Source organism: Schistocerca cancellata, chromosome 1, assembly GCF_023864275.1.
Source record: "Schistocerca cancellata isolate TAMUIC-IGC-003103 chromosome 1, iqSchCanc2.1, whole genome shotgun sequence".
Taxonomy (NCBI): domain Eukaryota; kingdom Metazoa; phylum Arthropoda; class Insecta; order Orthoptera; family Acrididae; genus Schistocerca; species Schistocerca cancellata.
Genome location: NC_064626.1, coordinates 323795382 through 323814575, shown reverse-complemented (window position 1 = coordinate 323814575; position 19194 = coordinate 323795382). Strand labels below are relative to the sequence as shown.

General features: G+C 41.7%; 1 protein-coding gene across 1 annotated transcript in view; it reads right to left on the bottom strand.

The window, feature by feature from the left end:
• Nucleotides 1–7972: 7972 nt before the first annotated feature.
• The window catches only part of LOC126161277 (uncharacterized), a 42011-nt gene continuing 30789 nt past the window's right edge, over nucleotides 7973–19194 (bottom strand). The window contains exons 10-11 of the mRNA XM_049917020.1: nucleotides 12042–12205; nucleotides 7973–8376 (exon numbers count right to left, since the gene is read on the bottom strand). Of these exons, the coding sequence (XP_049772977.1) occupies nucleotides 8202–8376; nucleotides 12042–12205 (339 nt within the window). The 3' untranslated portion in view covers nucleotides 7973–8201. The remainder of the gene's footprint in view (nucleotides 8377–12041; nucleotides 12206–19194) is intronic.

Here is a 19194-nt window from a genome sequence, read left to right as displayed (position 1 = left end):
GACGGAAGGCGACTGTCTTAATAAAACTGTGTTTTGTGACGAAGCCACCTCCCGTACCTGCAGTAAAGTGAATAAAGAAACCATAAACAACACTACACACGCTCTGTGCCGTTATACGTCTCCATGATGACTGTTGAAGTAACTCATTTGCATGTGCAACCGCGCGGGAACGTCAGGAACTAGCAGTGTTAGGCGGGCATAACTGGAAGATACACGGCGTTCAGTGCTGTATTAAACATTTCTGACAGTTATTTATCATTTATCATTTTGCAATTAAAGGCAACAGCTGTATAACTAATTTATAAACATCCTTTACTTTGAATGCAGGTTTGTCTTTTCTTAATAAACGTATTATGACGGTTCTGTCGCGTTTTGAGAATTTTTTTTTCTTAGTAAGTAGTCTGTAAGTATTTTACGCAACACACAAAGAAATAATAAGGTGAGCGTCACTTAAATCATACAAAATACTGGCGCTGACGGAAAAACTGAGACGAAAATTCAAAAGGAGAACTGCGTTAAGTCCTGTGCTATTACATTACGGAATAGATTACTTTATTGTAAATTTCTACACCACGCAAGGAATTAAACCCTAACTTAGTACAGCAGAGTGAAGGACAACGAATGATAACATTTGTTGGCATTGGCAGCAGAGTGGTGGAAAGGACGTAAGATTGGATCCCTCGCGAGAGCAGCAGCCAGAAGGCGGGCAAAGGCAGAAGCTCGTCTCTAAGTGTGGGCGAGATATTGGCCGACCGTGGCAGCCAGTGGGGGGTCGGACGTAGGAGGGACAGGGAGCTCGGTTCTGTTGGCACTGCCATTGCAGACGACCCATCCAGCTGCAGTCGTAGACCCCACCGCGATTCACGGCTGATCCAGACCCAGGAACCAGGCTCTAAGGTACTACTCTCGGAAATAAAGAAGACTCCCGACTGTTAGGCCACATAAAGGAACAGACGGCGACCTTGCAGCATCATCCCGTATACTCAAAGATTTCCTGGAAAGACTGTTTTATTAACCGATCTTAATGCTATAGTAGTGATAGAAGATATTATTTATCTGAGTTAATAACTTAGACAAAAGGTATCTGAAGCTCCGTGTTATTGTCTCCCTAAAACCATTGTAAATTACTGATCGTCGACAGTTCCAAATTTTCTTCTGGGGTATTTAGTGAGGAACATGTCAGTGTCGATAGGAAGCTGCCTAGCGTCATCTCGCCAAAGTTAGTGCTATCAAACACGTCACAAATAAGTGCACATTCCGACTAACAGAGCTGTGACCGGCACAACTTTATATAAGAGACTTCACTTCGGCATTTACCTATTGGTTAATAAACCGTGCCACTGTTGTAACTTGTTATTGGAAGACAGACAATAAACTGCTATATTCTGATTAACGCGTGAGTAGAAAATGATGGTAAGAAACTTTTATATCTCATTTGGATCGTGTATCTGTTCGGCTCGCCGGCTAGTGTGGCCGTGCGGTTCTAGGCGCTTCAGTCTGGAACCGCGCGACTGCTACGGTCGCAGGTTCGAATCCTGCCCCGGGCATGGATGTGTGTGATGTCCTTAGGTTAGTTAGGTTTAAGTAGTTCTTAGTTCTAGGCGACTGATGACCTAAGATGTTAAGTCCCATAGTGCTCAGAGCCATTTGAACCATCTGTTCGGCTCAACGTCTTCCATGATGATGAGCCAAGCCTTTTCGGCAATGATTGTCAAAGCTCTGTGTTCCGATCTCGGGCTATTGGGGAGTGCTGGTACGAATGTAACAAGTTTTGCTTTGCGACAAGTCAGTTCCGTCATCTGCACCAAGAAGTGAGGAAGGGGAAGGGAATAGTAGACAGTGAATGTACTGGTTTGTAGCCTGGTCTAATCCCAGGGAAGGAAAACTTTTTGTACGGGCATTTGAAAATTCCGGCACCAACCGTCTACATAAAATGCTAATTTATGTGGTCAATAACTTTTGCTTTTGACTTCTCAAATGTTACGTTCTTGAATCCTACTCAAAACTCCAACCAAAAACAAGTCTGATAGCTGAAAACTTGTTATTGAACGAAAAGTTCTTGTGACAACTATCGCTTGGTGAATTAAGGGTCGCAATTAAATATCCCAAGAGTTAGTGAACACAGTCTAGCAGTAATTTTCAAAGTTATCGGTGTGAATAGATTATCACCAGTAATCGTCATACACGTAGCCTGTAGTGAGTGCTGTTCGTCAGTGTTTTATAACTTGATTCATTACAAGTACCTGAAGTTTGTTGTTCTTGATGGGATTTATAGAATACAATAAATTAATACATGATAAAATCAATCAGTTCATATTAATCATCCGAGGAGTGCATTCAATCTACTTTTGGAGTAGGTGTTCACTCAGAAACACTAAAATTCTTGTTTATTTTGATTGACAATATCTTGTTCGCGCTCTCGGTGCCACGTCGATGGCTCTTCTATTATGCTGTGCTGAATGGTGCAACCCTTGTCATTTAGGTACAATTTCTCCTTGTAGACGAGAAGATCCTCCCCTCCCCCCTCCCCCCCTCCCCACTCCCCCCACCTTCACCACCACTGCAGGCGTATCTTCCAGGAGCTCAGCTACTTAGAAAGTGTCAAAGACCGAAAAAAAGATGATATTGAAGAAGTAAAAGAAATCAAATGCCAGGTGTTCTTACCAACTGACGTGGGCCCCAACCAAGTTTAACAAAACCTGAATAAAAATATCTTAAATAATGTACCCTTCTCAATATGGTAAACTTAAGGATGTCTGGATTAATTAGAAGATCACAGAAGGCCAAGGACGCATGTCGTTTGCAGGATTTGGTACTGCGGTAGCACCATGTACCACACGACGTTGTGGATCACACAAAATAGTTATCTCTTGTGGCGAGGATCAGAAATATACTGTGGCAGAGCAGAGCACTAGCGAAGGATACGTGTTGAATTTCTAACCTAGAAACTCTGTCATATAATGGGCTCTTGTACGCTGTGATCAAAGAAGTGCTGTAAATAAAGGAAAACGAAATAACGCTTTGCAATCAAATGATGATTAGTATATTTGTACACACATCAAAAAAATGTTTTGCATTACCCCGGTTCCCATAACTCCTGAAGATAGACGTTGTCTGTGGTTATTGTATCACTGTCAGTCCCTTTGGCTGTTCAGAGATGTCACTAAACCCGTCCAATGATGTAAACGACCATGCATGAGCAGCACCTATTACACGGAGGGGGTCAGACAGCCGATCAGTTTCAGTTATTCCACCAGGAAGGAGTTACTGGCTCGTGTTGTCTGTAGTTCAACCATGCCTAGACGGACAGTGCCGTGGTTCGATCGCGTCCGCATTGTTACTTTGTGCCAGGAACGGCTCTCAACAACGGAAGTGTCCAGGCGTCTCGGAGCGAACCAAAGAGATGTTGTTCGGGCATGGAGGAGATACAGAGAGACAGGAACTGTCGATGACATGCCTCGTTTAGACTGCCCAAGGGCTACTACTGCAGTGGATGACCGCTACCTACCGATTATAGTTTGGAGGAACCCTAACAGCAACGCCACCATGTTGAATAATGCTTTCCGTGCAGCCACAGAACGTCGTGTTACGACTAAAACTGTGCGTAATAGGCTGCGTGATTCGCAACTTCACTCCCGGCGTCCATGGAGAGATGCATCTTTGCAATCGCAAAATGCAACGCGGTACAGATGGGCCCAACAACATGCCGAATGGACCGCTCAAGATTGGCATCACGTTCTCTTCGCCGATGAGTGTCACATATGCCTTCAACCACACAATCGTCGGAGACGTTTTGGAGGCAACCCAGTCAGGCTGAACGCAGTGAACACACTCCAGCGAGTGCAGCAAAGAGGAGGTTCCCTTCTGTTTTGGGGTGGCATTACGTGGGGCTGATGTACGCCATTGGTGGTCATGGAAGGCGCCGTAATTGCTGTATGATACGTGAATGCCATCCTCCGACCGATAGTGCAACCATCTCGATAGCATATTGGCGTGGCATTCGTCTTCATGGACGACAATTCGTGCCCCCATCGTGCGCATCTTGTGAATGTCTTCCTTCAGGATAACTACATCGCTCGACTAGAGTGGCCTGCATGTTCTCCAGAAATGAACCCTATGGAACATGCCTGGGACAGATTGAAAAAGACTGTTTATTGACGGCGTGACCCACAAACCACTCTGAGGGATCTACGCCGAATCGCCGTTGAGGAGTGGGAAAATCTGGACCAACAGTGCCTTGATGAAGTTGTGGATAGTATGCCACGACGAATACAGGCATGCATCAATACATGAGGAGATGCTACTGGGTATTAGAGATACCGATGTGTACAGCAATCTGGACCACCACCTTTGAAGATCACGCTCTATGGTGGTACAACATGCATTTGTGGTTTTCATGAGCAATGAAAAGGGCAAAAAAAATGGCTCTGAGCACTATGGGACTCAACTTCTCAGGTCATCAGTCCCCTAGAACTTAGAACTACTTAAACCTAACTAGCCTAAGGACATCACACACTTCCATTCCCGAGGCAGGATTCGAATCTGCGATCGCAGCGGCCGCGCGGTTCCAGACTGTAACGCCTAGAACCGCTCTGCCACTCCGGCCGGCTAAAAAGGGCAGAAATGATGTTTATATTGACCTCTATTCCAATTTTCTGTACAGTTTTCGAAACTCTTGGAACCGAAGAGATGAAAACAATTTTGATGTGTGTACCATAGTCCCCTAGAATGTTCTAGCAGTCTCGGCACTTTCCAGCGTCATATGGCAGTGAGCGTGTCGGTGGAGTTTGCAGTTTATCCAGCACTGGGTGACATACGCCGTCGGTTCCCCACGCCATAGGTCATGAGTATGATAGTGAGCTCCACGTATGCAATCATAGATCGTCGAATTGTTAGTGTCCTAATCTCACGTGCTTGTGTGGGCTCTGAACAGTGAGTACGAAAAATATGATTTGCTGAATTTATTATGTTTGAAGGTTATTGTCTGACTGTACTGATTTTCTAAAGAAGGTAAGCAATACAGAAAGCTGTTAATGTTGAAAATAGTAATACAGAAACCTGATAATGTTGAAAATATTCATATTGAGGAGTGAACTCTCCTGCCCGTGTTTGCTTGGAAAATGATTTGTTTTTGAAGAGGGGTACACCTTGAGCAAAACACAATTTTTATTTTTATTCCCCAGTTATGTTCCGTTGAGGACTCAGCATGATCAGTGGGTTTTTTGTTTTCTCTTACAAAGCAGGAAAAATGCTTCTTACTGCTTGCACACATGTAAATTTAAAATTTTGAAACAGTATTTACATGTATGAAAAACTGACAAAATTTTGCATGTATACCTTGTTACCACATGCTGTGGTTTTCCTGGATTTTATAAATTTAATGCACTTCGAAAATTTACGATTGGGCGGGATTTCCTGGATTTTATATATTTAATGCCGTTATTTTGTTTCACATCTTGTCATCTGCCACCATCCAGAGCTGACTGTTGAAGAGTTTACTACGAAAACCTGCGATTGGGCGTGTAATGGTTATGCCTAACATTAACTAGTAGTATGTGAAAGATGTGTGCAAGTGTGTTTTGCTGATTTCCCAATTATCTTCACTGTGAAAATCTGCACTATGTAACTCTTTAGTGTCACTGTTAACAAACATTAGAAGGAAGATGGCGAACAGCTGAAGAGTTGAATACTTTCTGGGCGGGAGTCTTGAATCTTTATGGGGAGCACCTATCACACTGTGTGTCTGTGTGTATATGTGTGTGTGTGTGGGGGGGGGGGGGTGACTGGGTGTCAGTTTTGTTAGTTTAATTATTCCTTTTTGTTTTTTAATTTAACTTCTTATTTTTATTTCATTAATTAATTTTTGTTCAGTTATTTCTTATTAATTGTGTTTGTGTGTGTGTGTGTGAAGTTCAAATGGCTCTGAGCACTATGGGACTCAACTTCTGAGGTCATTAGTCCCCTAGAACTTAGAACTAGTTAAACCTAACTAACCTAAGGACATCACAAACATCCATGCCCGAGGCAGGATTCGAACCTGCGACCTTAGCGGTCTTGCGGTTCCAGACTGCAGCGCCTTTAACCGCACGGCCACTTCGGCCGGCTGTGTGTGTGTGTGTGTGTGTGTGTGTGTGTGTGTGTGTGTGCTTTTTTGGTGTTTATGGGTTTACATTTATAATGTCCAGGAAATCTGCAGCATGGTTTATATAAAACTTTGCCTATTGTTTAAACATGTAAATAGTGTTGTAAAAACTCAAATTTATGTATGTACACATAGTAAAAAGCATTTTCCCCTTTTATGGAAGATGACAAGAAACCCACTGATGACGCTGAAACTTCAGCGAAACATGCCTGAGGAATATGGAGAGGAAGAAAAATTGTGTTTTGGCCAAGGCGGACCTTCTTCAAAAACATATCTAGTTTAAAATATTGCTGTAGTATATTCATTCATACTACAGCTGTGAGTGTTGCTGGCATAAATATTTTCGCTAAAGTTCGTTGATACGACGTTGCATGGAAATTTAATAGTTTGAAACATACTCATCATTTCTTATAGATGCCTTACTGTTGTGCACTGTTCTGTAAGATTGAAAAAGCAGAAAAAAACTAGTGCCGTAAGTTAATACTAATTTCCAGCTCATACTGACCCAAAAAATATGTGGCTAGGACTGATCTATCGAGAAAACTTCACGACAAAAGATTGTCAAATTCTCTTTACAGTCAACGTTTTGCTGAGGTGGCTTCAAAGAGAAAAATTCTGGAAATGGGTAGCATTTCCAGCACATTTCCACATTATATTCTCAATAAAATTTCAGTTGCAGTAACAATTAGGCGCCAAACTGAAATCAGCCTTCCAATAATCCGGTGTGTAGTAAAAGTAAAAGAACTGCAAACCCTACGCAAGTAACCTGCACAAATGTTCCACTGGATGCATTCGCGGCAGCTGTAATTCAAACAGCATACGAATTACTTTAAAAAAGGCTTGGAAAAAGATCTAAGGCAACAAAAAAACTGCGTATGGAGACTGAACAACAGACTAAAAAGCAGGAGCGGTACATTTGCGTGCTGTCAGAGCGTCTTGCCCAGTATGAAAATAACGCTTGCCATATTATCACAGGAGTTTCACTGTGAAAAAAATTTTCATGCAAAACCATCAGCGCTGCACATTCATGGGGAAAACAATGAGGAAAGTTCATACTAGCTACTACGCGCGAAGTGCAACGTAACTCTCTGTGTGTATAATAGTCATTGTCTTATGCTGACACCGGTATTAAAATACTCTAATATACCTTCTTAGAAAAGTAAAATTTACATTTTCTCCAAATAAATAACTTTTTGAAAATAGTTGAGGACCATTGAAGTCTAAATATGAGAATTTTAAACTAAACCTGCCGATGAGGCGCTTCGTATTTCTTCTGACACACACTACTTAATACTCTAAACTTTCAAAATTGGCTTATGTCGATGGTTATTTCGTTTGATCATATCATAAATGTTAATTATGAGTGAACAATATCAGCTTCTCATTCATTGTATCATCTCTGGCAATTAGCGTAATTATCAAAATGACCATTGTTTATGGCTATTTTTGACAGATTTGGGAGTGGCATGTTATCCCCTTCAAACTAAAATAGTTTTGGTCTCATGTGTACAGCGTAATCTTATGATTCCTTAAACTTAACTTTTTGGTCAACTATTGTTCCGAAACATTTTTTTTAATTTTCTTCGTTTTCTTTTTAGCTTCATATTTACATTTTGATCTGGTATTTGTTTCCTTTGAGCATGGCAGCTTATCAGTGATCGTGGTCTACAAAAAAGCACCGATGGAAACATAAGGTATATTGTATGGTAAATTCCTTCGCACGTTGTAGTTGTTCAGCGTAGATAAAAAACAAAGGCAAGTAGTGTTGGATAATTTAGGTATTTATTTTGCAGAAACACGAAAACTTGTGCACGTAGCAGTAATATCCATATTAACTTCACATTACAGCAGTATTATACAACATGCAGAACAGGCAGAGAAAACATTTTCTTAACCTGCACGCCTGGATCATGGATACCGTGATCTGCAGAGTGGCGGACTGTACTGTGTGCGTTACGACTGTTGAATTGAGAAGCACGTCTGGTTTACAGACTTTATTCCTGGATGTATGGCTTCAAGTCTTCAGTGTGTATTTCTGGAAAGAGAGCCGTTGACGCCCTCACTGTAAGTAGTCCAGCGGGTTGACCAAGGAGACGCTGGTGGAGGCAATATCCTGCAGATACTTGTTGATGAACGGAGCGATGCTGTCCGTGAAGAAACCCAGCACCCACGTAGCGATCTGCGACACCAGCCAGTTGAGGATCCCCAGGCCAGTCACTTCCAAATCAATATCACTGTAATACAGAAAGAACAGGTATGAGTGTACTGGGTTTCATACCGTAGATATCGAAAATCTATTAACAAGTATTTACGCTGTCTCAGGTCTCTTCGTCGCACCCTAGTCGAAGATACATTACTAGTCGAAGTTTAGGGTTCACCATTCCATTGGTCCCATTAGAAATGTATGAAAAGCTCAGACAGTAGAAGGAACCCTCCCGGTATTCAGGTCAACAAATTTATGGAAACCATATGAAACGTAAACTTGGGTAGCTAGGGGGGGGGGGGGGGATCAAATTTCATGCACCTTACGTGTCTCCAACGTCTCAATCAAAGTTCTGTGGAAAAGACTGCATGATAACAGTGTACCTTGTGCGCCTGAAGTTCTCATTTCTGGGGAAGAAAAGTATCCTGAGGCACATCCGTTGATAAACGGAGCGATGTTGTTCTTTGTTCCTATAGTTTTCTGTGTGATGGGGACATTCAGTGAGATTCAGATGATTCATTTTCAGCTGACGGTGATGTTGGTGAAAATGTAGTGTACTCTGAGGTGTCTATGTTACGCCAGTCATGTATTCATTCTTCAACGCGCCCGTCTCCCGTCACCAAACATTGCTGTGTTTTTGCAATGCTATGTGGTGTGATCCTCAGTCAGAGGTCTATATACATTTATAGAGTATACGTATGTCTAGGGTTCATGTATCTACATTGTGTACAGACAGCAAGAACGACTACAACGTGCTCACAGGGATGGAACACAGTCTACACGAGACTGACGAAACTAAATAACAAAGCCACAGCAATAATTCGATAATGGTGGAGTTAACATTGACTCAAAGCCTATCAATATATGGCAACGACAGGGTCGTTATAATTAAACTTTCGCTAACTGAGGAGGCCCCCACGAAGAACCAATGATTGTAGGACAGTGAAAGTTCGTGGAAACATTTGTAAAGATATGTGGAAGAGAAATAACGAAGAAACCATTGAAAGTGTTTTTTATTTCCACATGAGAGGGTAACATTTGCTAGTTGTGTGTTAACTTTATGTTCCAGGTTACAAACGTTGCTCAATGTGATTACTATCTGCATCCGTGACTACCTGTGACTGCACTATAGAATGCTCTATTGCTGCCCGAAACATCTCAGGGAGATGTTTGCTAATTTCCTAACTATGGTCATCTTCAATCCCCACCGTGTGTTAGTGTTCCGTTGATATATCGTGTTTTTCAGGTAGTACAACATCCAAAAATCACACCGGTCGAAATACTGCGGTCCAGGGTGCCAAGCAGTTTGGAACGATCAGCCAGTGATCCGGTTTTCCTAAATGTGTTTCGCAGTATCCGAGTGATCTCACGAGCCATGCGTCGATACTCGCGAAGGGCAGCAGCACTGTTGCTGTTGTCTGCTAAAACAACGTTATGAGTAAAGTCCTGCTCAACTTGTCCACACCTGTGTTGGCAGTCGGCAGCTGTACTGCACACTGATGCTTGTGTTTCAACCCTACGGTGCCGTACCAGTACCGGCGCCTAGCGGCCAGTCATGACACTAACACTAACGCAAATAGCGCAGCGCGCAGTCTTAATGTCGTTCCTGCAAAGCTGGCTATCCATGCGATAAGTACGTTTCCGTCTACACTGGTTCAGATAGTGACAGTTTAATTATAGCCCATATATATTCGTTAACATAAAGTCAATCGAATAGTCACATTAGCAAGCCAAGTGCCAGATAAAAACCTGGAGAGATTTTTCGTGTGCAGAACTGTCTTCGTGTACTTTCAAGAACAAATTTTGATGTCTACGTTAAGCGATAGAAATGTAGGTCGATCGTTGTTAGTAGACTAAGAAGAATCTAGAACACATTTACAAAAATTTTCCACAGAAGTTCACAACTGCTTATTGTAAATAGTAATCAAGTAAAAACGATAAATACAGTAAGTTAGGATTATAATGCCCAGTTGTCATTGTTTAATAATATGTACGATGTGTAAGTATTAAACTAAGTCGATAGCATAGTTCCAGAAGTGTATGGGGTGAAGAATTCAATATTCGAGAGATGCGGCTACCTGCGCATCCCAACATATTAGCTTAGGGGGCTGAGGGCCATCGTGGGAGGGGGTATTGTTCAAGGCTCGTAACTCCTGATGTTCTCATCTGGTATGTGAAGGAATGTGCGAGGAAACCATGTTTACATACTTAGAACCAAAAATGCATTTCTCTTTGGTTTTTAAAATGTTGTGTCAACTAGTCTTGAAAAGATTTCTCAGTTTGTCTGTGTACTGCCACTCAGATAACTATTAATGCAACAGTGCAATCACTGCCCCCAAAGACGATAGTGTTTACAGTAACGTTATTATCTGTGTTATTTGCCCCGTAGGGGGCCTCCCGGCGATTGACGCCAAACGGTCATTTCCATTTACCTGTGCTATTAGCTTGATATGTTTTAGCTCTCCATTTATAGCCCCATTAAAGAGAATTACGAACTCATTATCCTCTAGGGTTTCTTAATACAGCAGAACTACATGGCGGTGTTTCCATAAACTTGATATAATACTGGGATTCTCAATAACGCATCCCAAAATCATTAAGGCAGAATATATTTGAAGTCATTAATCCAGATAGGTGTCCTAAAGGGGAATACATCCTCACTGAAGCATTGCGAGACCCCTGTCAAGTGACTTCGGTTTTAACATGAAACGTTTCTAGTTTCCAGAAAAGTTTGTTTTGCTGTAACAATGAACGTATAAGGTGAGACAGTCCAAGTTTTTTTCTGCTCAGGGGAAGCAACTCCGCTAGATCCCTAGTATTTTCTGTATTATTTTTGATTAAACACCCAAACCGAATCATTAAACATTTATCAATACTATACCTTTACGACTCGTTCTTAAGGTTTTAAAATCATTTCTGACTGATTTCGAATGTTATGTTTTATGCGCCCGTTACAGACAGTTTTGATAAGCCTACCCTAAAAATGCCAACTTTTAATCTATTTCGTCTGTCTCAAAGTACAAAAATACTTTAAATAAAGTGGTAAGCTGTTCGCAGTTACTTCCTTCTCGTGTTCTTGCATTGTACTAATAACATAGTTTGCTTCTCAATCAGTACGAAAGACCTGCAACGAGCTATTTACTAATGAAGAAAAAACTCCAATGATAATGTCCGATTCAATAACGAAAACGGCTAGGAGATAAGCAATGCAAAAAAAGTGGAGTATATTCATCCTTTCGACCAGGAAATCGACGTTTCATAGGACAGTCTCTTAAATCGTAAACATTAGAGGTAAAATACAACATATGATACACACAGATAATTACAAGTATTAGAACGTGAAATTGCACACTAAACGTTTACTGAAAACGTTTTACAGCCGACTTGTTCAGTGCCTCCATTACACAATGGTGGTATAAAATCTGACATGTTTCTACTCTATGGAGATAATATCAGTCGGTTAGTGCCTCTAGCACTGCAATATTTCTCTGGGATTATAGAACTTTCTGCTGTCTCATTCTAGTTTAATTGAAATGTTGAGGACCACCGTTCCCATGTAAGGTGAGACTATGGAACAACAACACCGCAGTCGGTAACGGTGTCTCACTACACAAGTATATCTTTACTTTATCTCGACTGATAAAAGCATCTATAATGGAAGCACACAGTGTGTAACACACTGGTCTTGCAACTTACTCAATGTATTCAACGTAAAGCTCCTCGATGGTGGCCGTAGCATGCTGGAGTTCCTTCATGTCGACGCTGACCTTGAAGAAGAGAGAGTTAGAGCCGACCGTGGCGCTGACGGTGCCGCTAGGCCCGATATCCATGAACTCTGCGTGGTAATGGTTGAAGCCAACCTGCAAAAGAACACCCGCTGGGTTACAACACCTGCCAAAAGTAAGGCCACTTTCTTATCGCCAGAGATACTAGACTATTCAGAAGTATTAGTATGGTGTTAAATTTTTTTCGAGCTGAAAAATTATAGCTATGGCAGAGAGATGCCTATCACCAGTGTCGTTCTGACGATGAGATCAGGCCGAATTATGTCAGTCTCAACAAAGGCGAAACAATGTTAATGTGGCATAAAGGTATGGCAAATATAGAACTGTATTTGCCTCAATCCCTCACATAAAACCAGCATTTGATTAGCAAATTACAATAAAACGAACTGCGTTTTATGTCTTCAAAACTCTATTACTTAAAATTTACTCGGTTTTTGATTCGTATTAGTAGTAATTAATGCTTTTAAAACTAATGTCAGAACCATAACATTCCCCAAAAATCATTTTTAAATTACACTCGTCTACCCCGACTGTCACTTACGCAGCTGTTAAAACAGTCTTCTTTTTGACGTAGTCACACTGTACGACAGAGACCAATTCATTAATATTCAGTGACAGCGATTGATTGGCTGCATGCAAGTGTGCCCCCATACGAATGGTTGAGAGAATCAGTCGATTTATTCACGTCGTTGGCTAAGGTGCATTATTCAGAAGCTCTTCATTGAGTCACTACTACCTTCATAGATGAGAAATATTTTATTTCTTGGAATAACTCTTTTGGAGGATACGTTAAATCGACTTCGATTTTGCTTCTTTGTATCTACAAACAGTCCTGTTGGAGGAACATCCGCAACTGAGCATTATACCAGGGATTGAAAAGACCGCTGAAATTGAAAAGTTCTTTTATTATCACACGACCGGTTTAGGGCTCTTAGATGCCCATCTTCAGGTGTCGTAACTTGGTACTGTGAACCCCGAGCGCCACGGTGGTGTATACGAGGCGCGGTGTGCTACCTACGAGCGCATGTCATTTGGAATACCCTTTCCATCTTAAGCACTCTATTTTCTATGGTTTTCTCTGCTTTTGTGTAGCTTGTTACTCATTCTCCTATTTATTTAAGACAGTTTGTCTTAACATTTTATGAATTTTACAATTCGGAAGAGCATTATTGATACTGGTGATGAAATTTGTTTTTCACACGATTTCTCTCCGTTGATTCACATGCCTTATTAAAATCTACAAAACACATCATGCATTTCAAATTTCTGATTTTATTCATTTATATTATGTTCTGTGTATTTAGTATTTGCTCTGCAAAAAATGTTCCCTTCCTAAATCCTGCTCGATAGTCTCAGAGTTTTGGGTGGAGTATTCCTTCAGCTCTCTTTGAAAGCGCCATGGACAAGATCTTATGTGCTGCTGGTAAGAAGGAGATCACTCTATAATTGTTAGGATCACTTTTCTTTCCTTCTTTCATTCAGTGGATATATTAATGCCAATTCTGAAGGTAAGCTGTTTGTTGTCCAAATTTAAAACTAGTGTTTCTGATATTTATTTATTTCTTTATTTTTTAATAATTTTTTCTCTAGAGCGTTTCCGTAATTCAGCACCTATATTGTCTTATCCTGATGCTTTATTATTTTTAAGTTGTTTTATGATTTCTCTGATTTCCCCTATTGCTGATGACTTTGAATCTGGCTGTATATGGATTAAATTATCAAAATGAATTTTTTTTGGTGAATCGCAGTTGTGTAGTTCCCCGAAGCACTCTGTAAGTATCCTGTCGTTCTCTTTATTATTATACGCAGTCTTTTGTGTTTTTGGATCTATTAACTGTGAACTTGGTGGTTTGTACTTCTTTAAACTGTGTTTTAATGTTTTATAAAAGTTTCTTGTGTTGTTCTCCTTAAATTTATCGGTGTGAAATACTGATTAATTCTGCATTTTATTGTTAAAAGAACATAATTCAGTTGGAAATGGCTTCTGATATCATAATTGCGATCGCAACGCTGTTCAGTACCACTATTTTTTATCTCACCCATATTAATACGATTTCCACTTAGTTAATCAATTGTGGATACTATTCTGGTAGAATTAAGATTTTTTTTTGCCTCTGTATCACTGTTTTTACTATTTATATACGTTTCAGGTTGCGTCAGTTAGAGAGCAATCTGAAAGTTGTAAGATTGCTAGCAACTCTGTTTCTTACTGTGTCTGGTTTCGGCATATCAATGCTGTCAACATCGGATCATGTAAAATTATTAGCGGTACGTGTTTTCTACAGCACTGAAAGTCACATAGAGATGCTGCGTGAAGTAAAACGTGGCAACCGACATCAGCATGTCTTAAATGCAGTAACACACAATTAAAACATGTGCTGATGTTCTAGGATACACTAATAGCTTGACATCACACTGGCCATTGCTCCGTTGTGCCTTTTAGAATAGCGAGATCACCCAGGGATTGCCCTCCGGCCTCGACGCTTTCTACGATTGTTGCAAAGTGTCTGCTTTCAGATGTTTCAGGCTGTGGACGCCAACGGCCATATCTCCGATGGAGCATAAAACGTGATTCATCACTCAGTGGACGCCCAGCTGTTGGACAGGTGTGCAAATTCCAGCCTTAGTTGATGACGAATAGCGAACAGCGTGGGTGAATGAACCAGGCACCTACCGTAGAGGCCGATACTCAGCAATGTTCGTTGGACTGTCGTTAATGAGACACTATAGGTGGCCCCCTGGCGCATCTGGCTGATCAGTTGATCAACAGTTGCACGTCTACGTCTGCACACATCTTTTCACCTGTCGTTGAGCCCTGTTATTCATGGCCCGTGCTGCTTCACAGCTGTCTCGGCGCTGGTTTTGTTTAGCGCCATTTTGCCTTGCACAGCGAACTTCAACCACCGTGGTACGCGAACAGTTTATAAACGTAGCCGTTTCGGAAACGTGTCCATCCTTGTACTGAAAGCCGATGATCTTTCCTTTCGGACGTCAGGCAAATCGATCTGCATCCGCCTTATAACAACGAATGCAGGGTTTTCCACGTCCCCTCCCCCCCCCCCACATGTATTATGTATCCTCCACTGCTAATGCTGCCACCTGTCGTCTGTTTATAGTTATTGAACACTGACATCGAGCATCGAGCATCGGTGGCAGTCACATTTACGTGACTGTACAGTGTATGACAATACTTCCTTTGGAAAGCACTCGGCCTTTTCCAGCAACCAGAACTAGCGCTTGGCCTCTAAAGACCCCGCTGACAAAGGGTCGTTAGACCCTAACTGTCCTTCCTGCCTTTCTCCCTTTCCATATTTTGCGATATGCAGACAGGAACTCCATCACATCATCTGCAACATACCGATATCAGCAATGCTACTAAACAACTCCAAAGTCAATCTGGAGTTGTTGTGGTCTTCAGTCCTGAGACTGGTTTGATGCAGCTCTCCATGCTACTCTATCCTGTGCAAGTTTCTTCATCTCCCAGTACCTACTGCAACCTACATCCTTCTGAATCTGCTTAGTGTATTCATCTCTTGGTCTCCCCTGGAGGTGAGAGCATAATAGACGATGTCATACAACCAGTTCACTATTGAGCCGGCCGGTGTGGCCGGCGGTTCTAGGCGCTACAGTCTGGTCGCAGCTTCGAATCCGGCATTGATGTTTGTGATGTCCTTAGGTTAGTTAGGTTTAAGTAGTTCTAATTCTTGGGAACTGATGACCTCAGAAGTTAAGTCCCATAGTGCTCAGAGCCATTTGAACCATAGTTCACTACTGAAAGTTTTCCTTCACCAAGCTCTTCTCCTTTCCTGTAGAAAACGTGGACACCGGAGAATGGAATCGTGTTACAGCGGCGAGCTGTAATTTACGCTGTCACACAGCGGGGGCTGTACAGCTACAGGTATTTTCGCTGTCTGTCCTCCCCCAGTATTTGACACATGTTACTATCCCCGCCGATTTTGTGGAGCACAATCTCATTTCGGATGTTCACTTATCATCTTCTGTAGTTCCTCTTTTCAAATACTATGATTCTCTTTACTTACAGTTACAGTATGAAAAGACAGCAAGTGTGATTTCCGAGTACGTATGGCGTTCATACGATGTCCACACTCCTCCATGACTTTCCCTGCCACCTCTCCACAGTATTCTACACCAGGATAATACTTGAATATGCAATTCAGAAGCAATTTTTGAAACTCAAGATGGTGTTGAGATCTCAATGCCTTTATTTTTTCAACTCAAAATAAAGCTTCTTCACGATAAAGCCTTACTGTCGGTTGTATAACGATCGATCCTTTCTTCTTTCTTTGCTTCGCCAGTCTTCGGTCGGCGATATTCGAGAAGCACATATTTGCGCACTGCTCTCCTGGACGTAATGTTGACTTTCAAAGCCGGATTCACTGCTCTCTCTCAAGCGGTCCTTATGTTCTCGAGTCTGAGTGGGCCTCATTTCAAAACGCACCTTATCATAATCTGCGATTACTGCGGAGTGAGGGAGTGTTCGTGGAAGAGTCGGAGCGAATACTCCTCCGGTAGCTTTTATTACATCAAGTGGCAAGCTATTTGGGAAACTGGAGGAAGAATATACTTCATAGCGTTAACTTCCGTCGGTGTGGAGTGATTGTAATAAATTTCCTGAATTGTATGATATACAGTAACCCGTCTCTGCAGATCTTTGGTGTTTTATAAAGTTTTAGACTTCAGATACTTATTTTAAAGATTATTGGTGTAAATATATGCTGTAAAAGTAACTTATTAGTGGATTTCCATTCGTCTCAATCTTTCTTTTTGTGTTATTGATTCTAAGGGTCTGTTAATCGTGAATGTGCTTACGTAGTTCATCGAAGTCTCAGCAGTGTGTTTACATTTCGCGCTGAGCCGTTACAGCTGTAGCCGTTTTGAAGCTAAGTACTGACAAAGTTGTTTGTGAGCTGTTATTCAGTTATTAAATTTAGTAGTTTTCAACGGTGTCTCGCTCTTTTTCTGGTTAAATAATGATTTAATAAACTTTCGAAAACTTTCGCCCACAGTGTTGTTCAGAGTTGTTTGTGCGTTGAAAGCGTTCATTAAATTTACTGCGGTTGTTTTCAGCTGACGTTTCTTATTGTATTTCAGTAAAACTTTCGTTCACTGTGTTTAATTTCGTTGAGTGTTCCAGTGGGCGCCTGAACTTTTGATTTTAGATAAGCAATTGTGTGAAGTTATTGTGGTACTGGTATTAGCTGTGGTCTAGTTGTATTTATAAAAGTAGTTTCTTTCTTAGTAGAGAGATCACTGTTGTTAGTTCTTTAAATAGTTCTACTGTTGCAACTGAACTTAGGTAACGTAGACATTTAGATTTTTTCATTAACTGTTAAAATTTTAGTTAGTGTGTGAAATCTTATGGGACTTAACTGCTAAGGTCATCAGTCCCTAAACTTACACACAACCCAAATTATCCTAAGGACAAACACTTACACCCATGCCCGAGGGAGGACTCGAACCTCCGCCGAGACCAGCCGCACAGTCCATGACTGCAGCGCCGTATACCGCTTGGGTAATCCCGCGTGGCTGCGCGACTATTGTAAGTTCCTGAGTAATGGGTGACGGTGTGAGATTTGTTCAGAGTATTTTCATTGGGAAGAATGCAGTGGGGAAGCCAGTGGGCATTCTGGCGAGATCCTCTCCTGGAAATGAAGAATTTATAGAAGAAATAAGTTGATAGAGCAGCAGGAGCATAAGATCTGTGCCCTTCATGAGCAGTCATAAGACGCAAAGGAGGAACTAGATACGGTGAGGAGGGTGAAGGTTGCTGGGAAATGGAAACTGGCAGTTGTTTAGAATTCGGCCGTTTTACTTTGCGTATAGCCAATAGATTTGACCAACTGTCAGCGTTGAGAGGAGCCTCTTGTAACTGTAGGTATAGTAAACATGCAGCAGTCCTCAGCAGTTTTGGAGCCTAAGTCAGCCGCAAATTGTAACAGGAAGAACAAAGTTCTGCTGCTAGGTAGCTCGCATGGCAGATGTGTGGGTCAGGAGTTGCAGGAAGTGCTGGGGAGTGAGTACCACGTGATCAACATTGTCAAGCCTAGTGCAGCTTTGGTTCAAGTGACTGTAAACGTAAGGGAGTTATGCAAGAATTTTATGAAAGAGGATTAGGTAGTGATTTTGGGTGGAGCTGGGACGGGGAGTATGATGTACATGGTGACCTCGTAGAGATAGCTTCTTAAACTGATGCCACTAATATGCACTTCATGCAGTTATTTCAGCGTCATGATTTCCCTTGTCTTCATGCTGCTGTTGGAGTGTTAACATGGAGCTGGAGAAGGCACTGATGGTGGAGGGCATGGCCCACATTGCAGTGGTGCCAGTTGTGTGTATCAACTGGGCATGGCCTGCACGTCAGTAGGTATGGGAAAGGGAGGCTGGCAGTGTGGAGGGTGGTGGTGGGATGCTAAAATTCCTGTCGTAGTTGGTGTTAGAGGTACACCTCTTTTAAATGGTTCAAATGGCTCTGAGCACTATGGGACTTAACATCTCAGGTCATCAGTCCCCTAGAACTTAGAACTACTTAAACCTAATTAACCTAAGGACATCACACACATCCATTCCCGAGGCAGGAGTCGAACCTGCGACCGTAGCGGTCGTTCGGTTCCAGACTGAAGCGCCTAGAACCGCTTGGCCATACCGGCCGGCTACACCTCTTTTAGATTGAAGTCAGCTGATAGGTATCTCAGCTCAAAGGAAGTCCCTCTAACAATGGAATTACCTTCGTAGGAGGTCAGGTGTCCAAATAGTGAAGGAATTAGCATATTTCATCAAAATACAAGAGGTTTTAGAGATAGTGAACTGCTTATAGATGTTGACTCTGACATTAATGTCATATCTGAGCACCACTTACAAAATTTGACAATTCATAGACTTCCTTTGCCAGGATATACCTTAGCTGACTGTTTTTCAAAGAGTTCTTTGCGAAGTGGGGGAGTGGCCATTTAAGTAAAAAACAGTATTCCATTTGCACTGTACAGATATTTAATGTTCAGCAGAGGTAGTTCAATTTAGTGAAACTAAACTTCTAATTGTTGTTG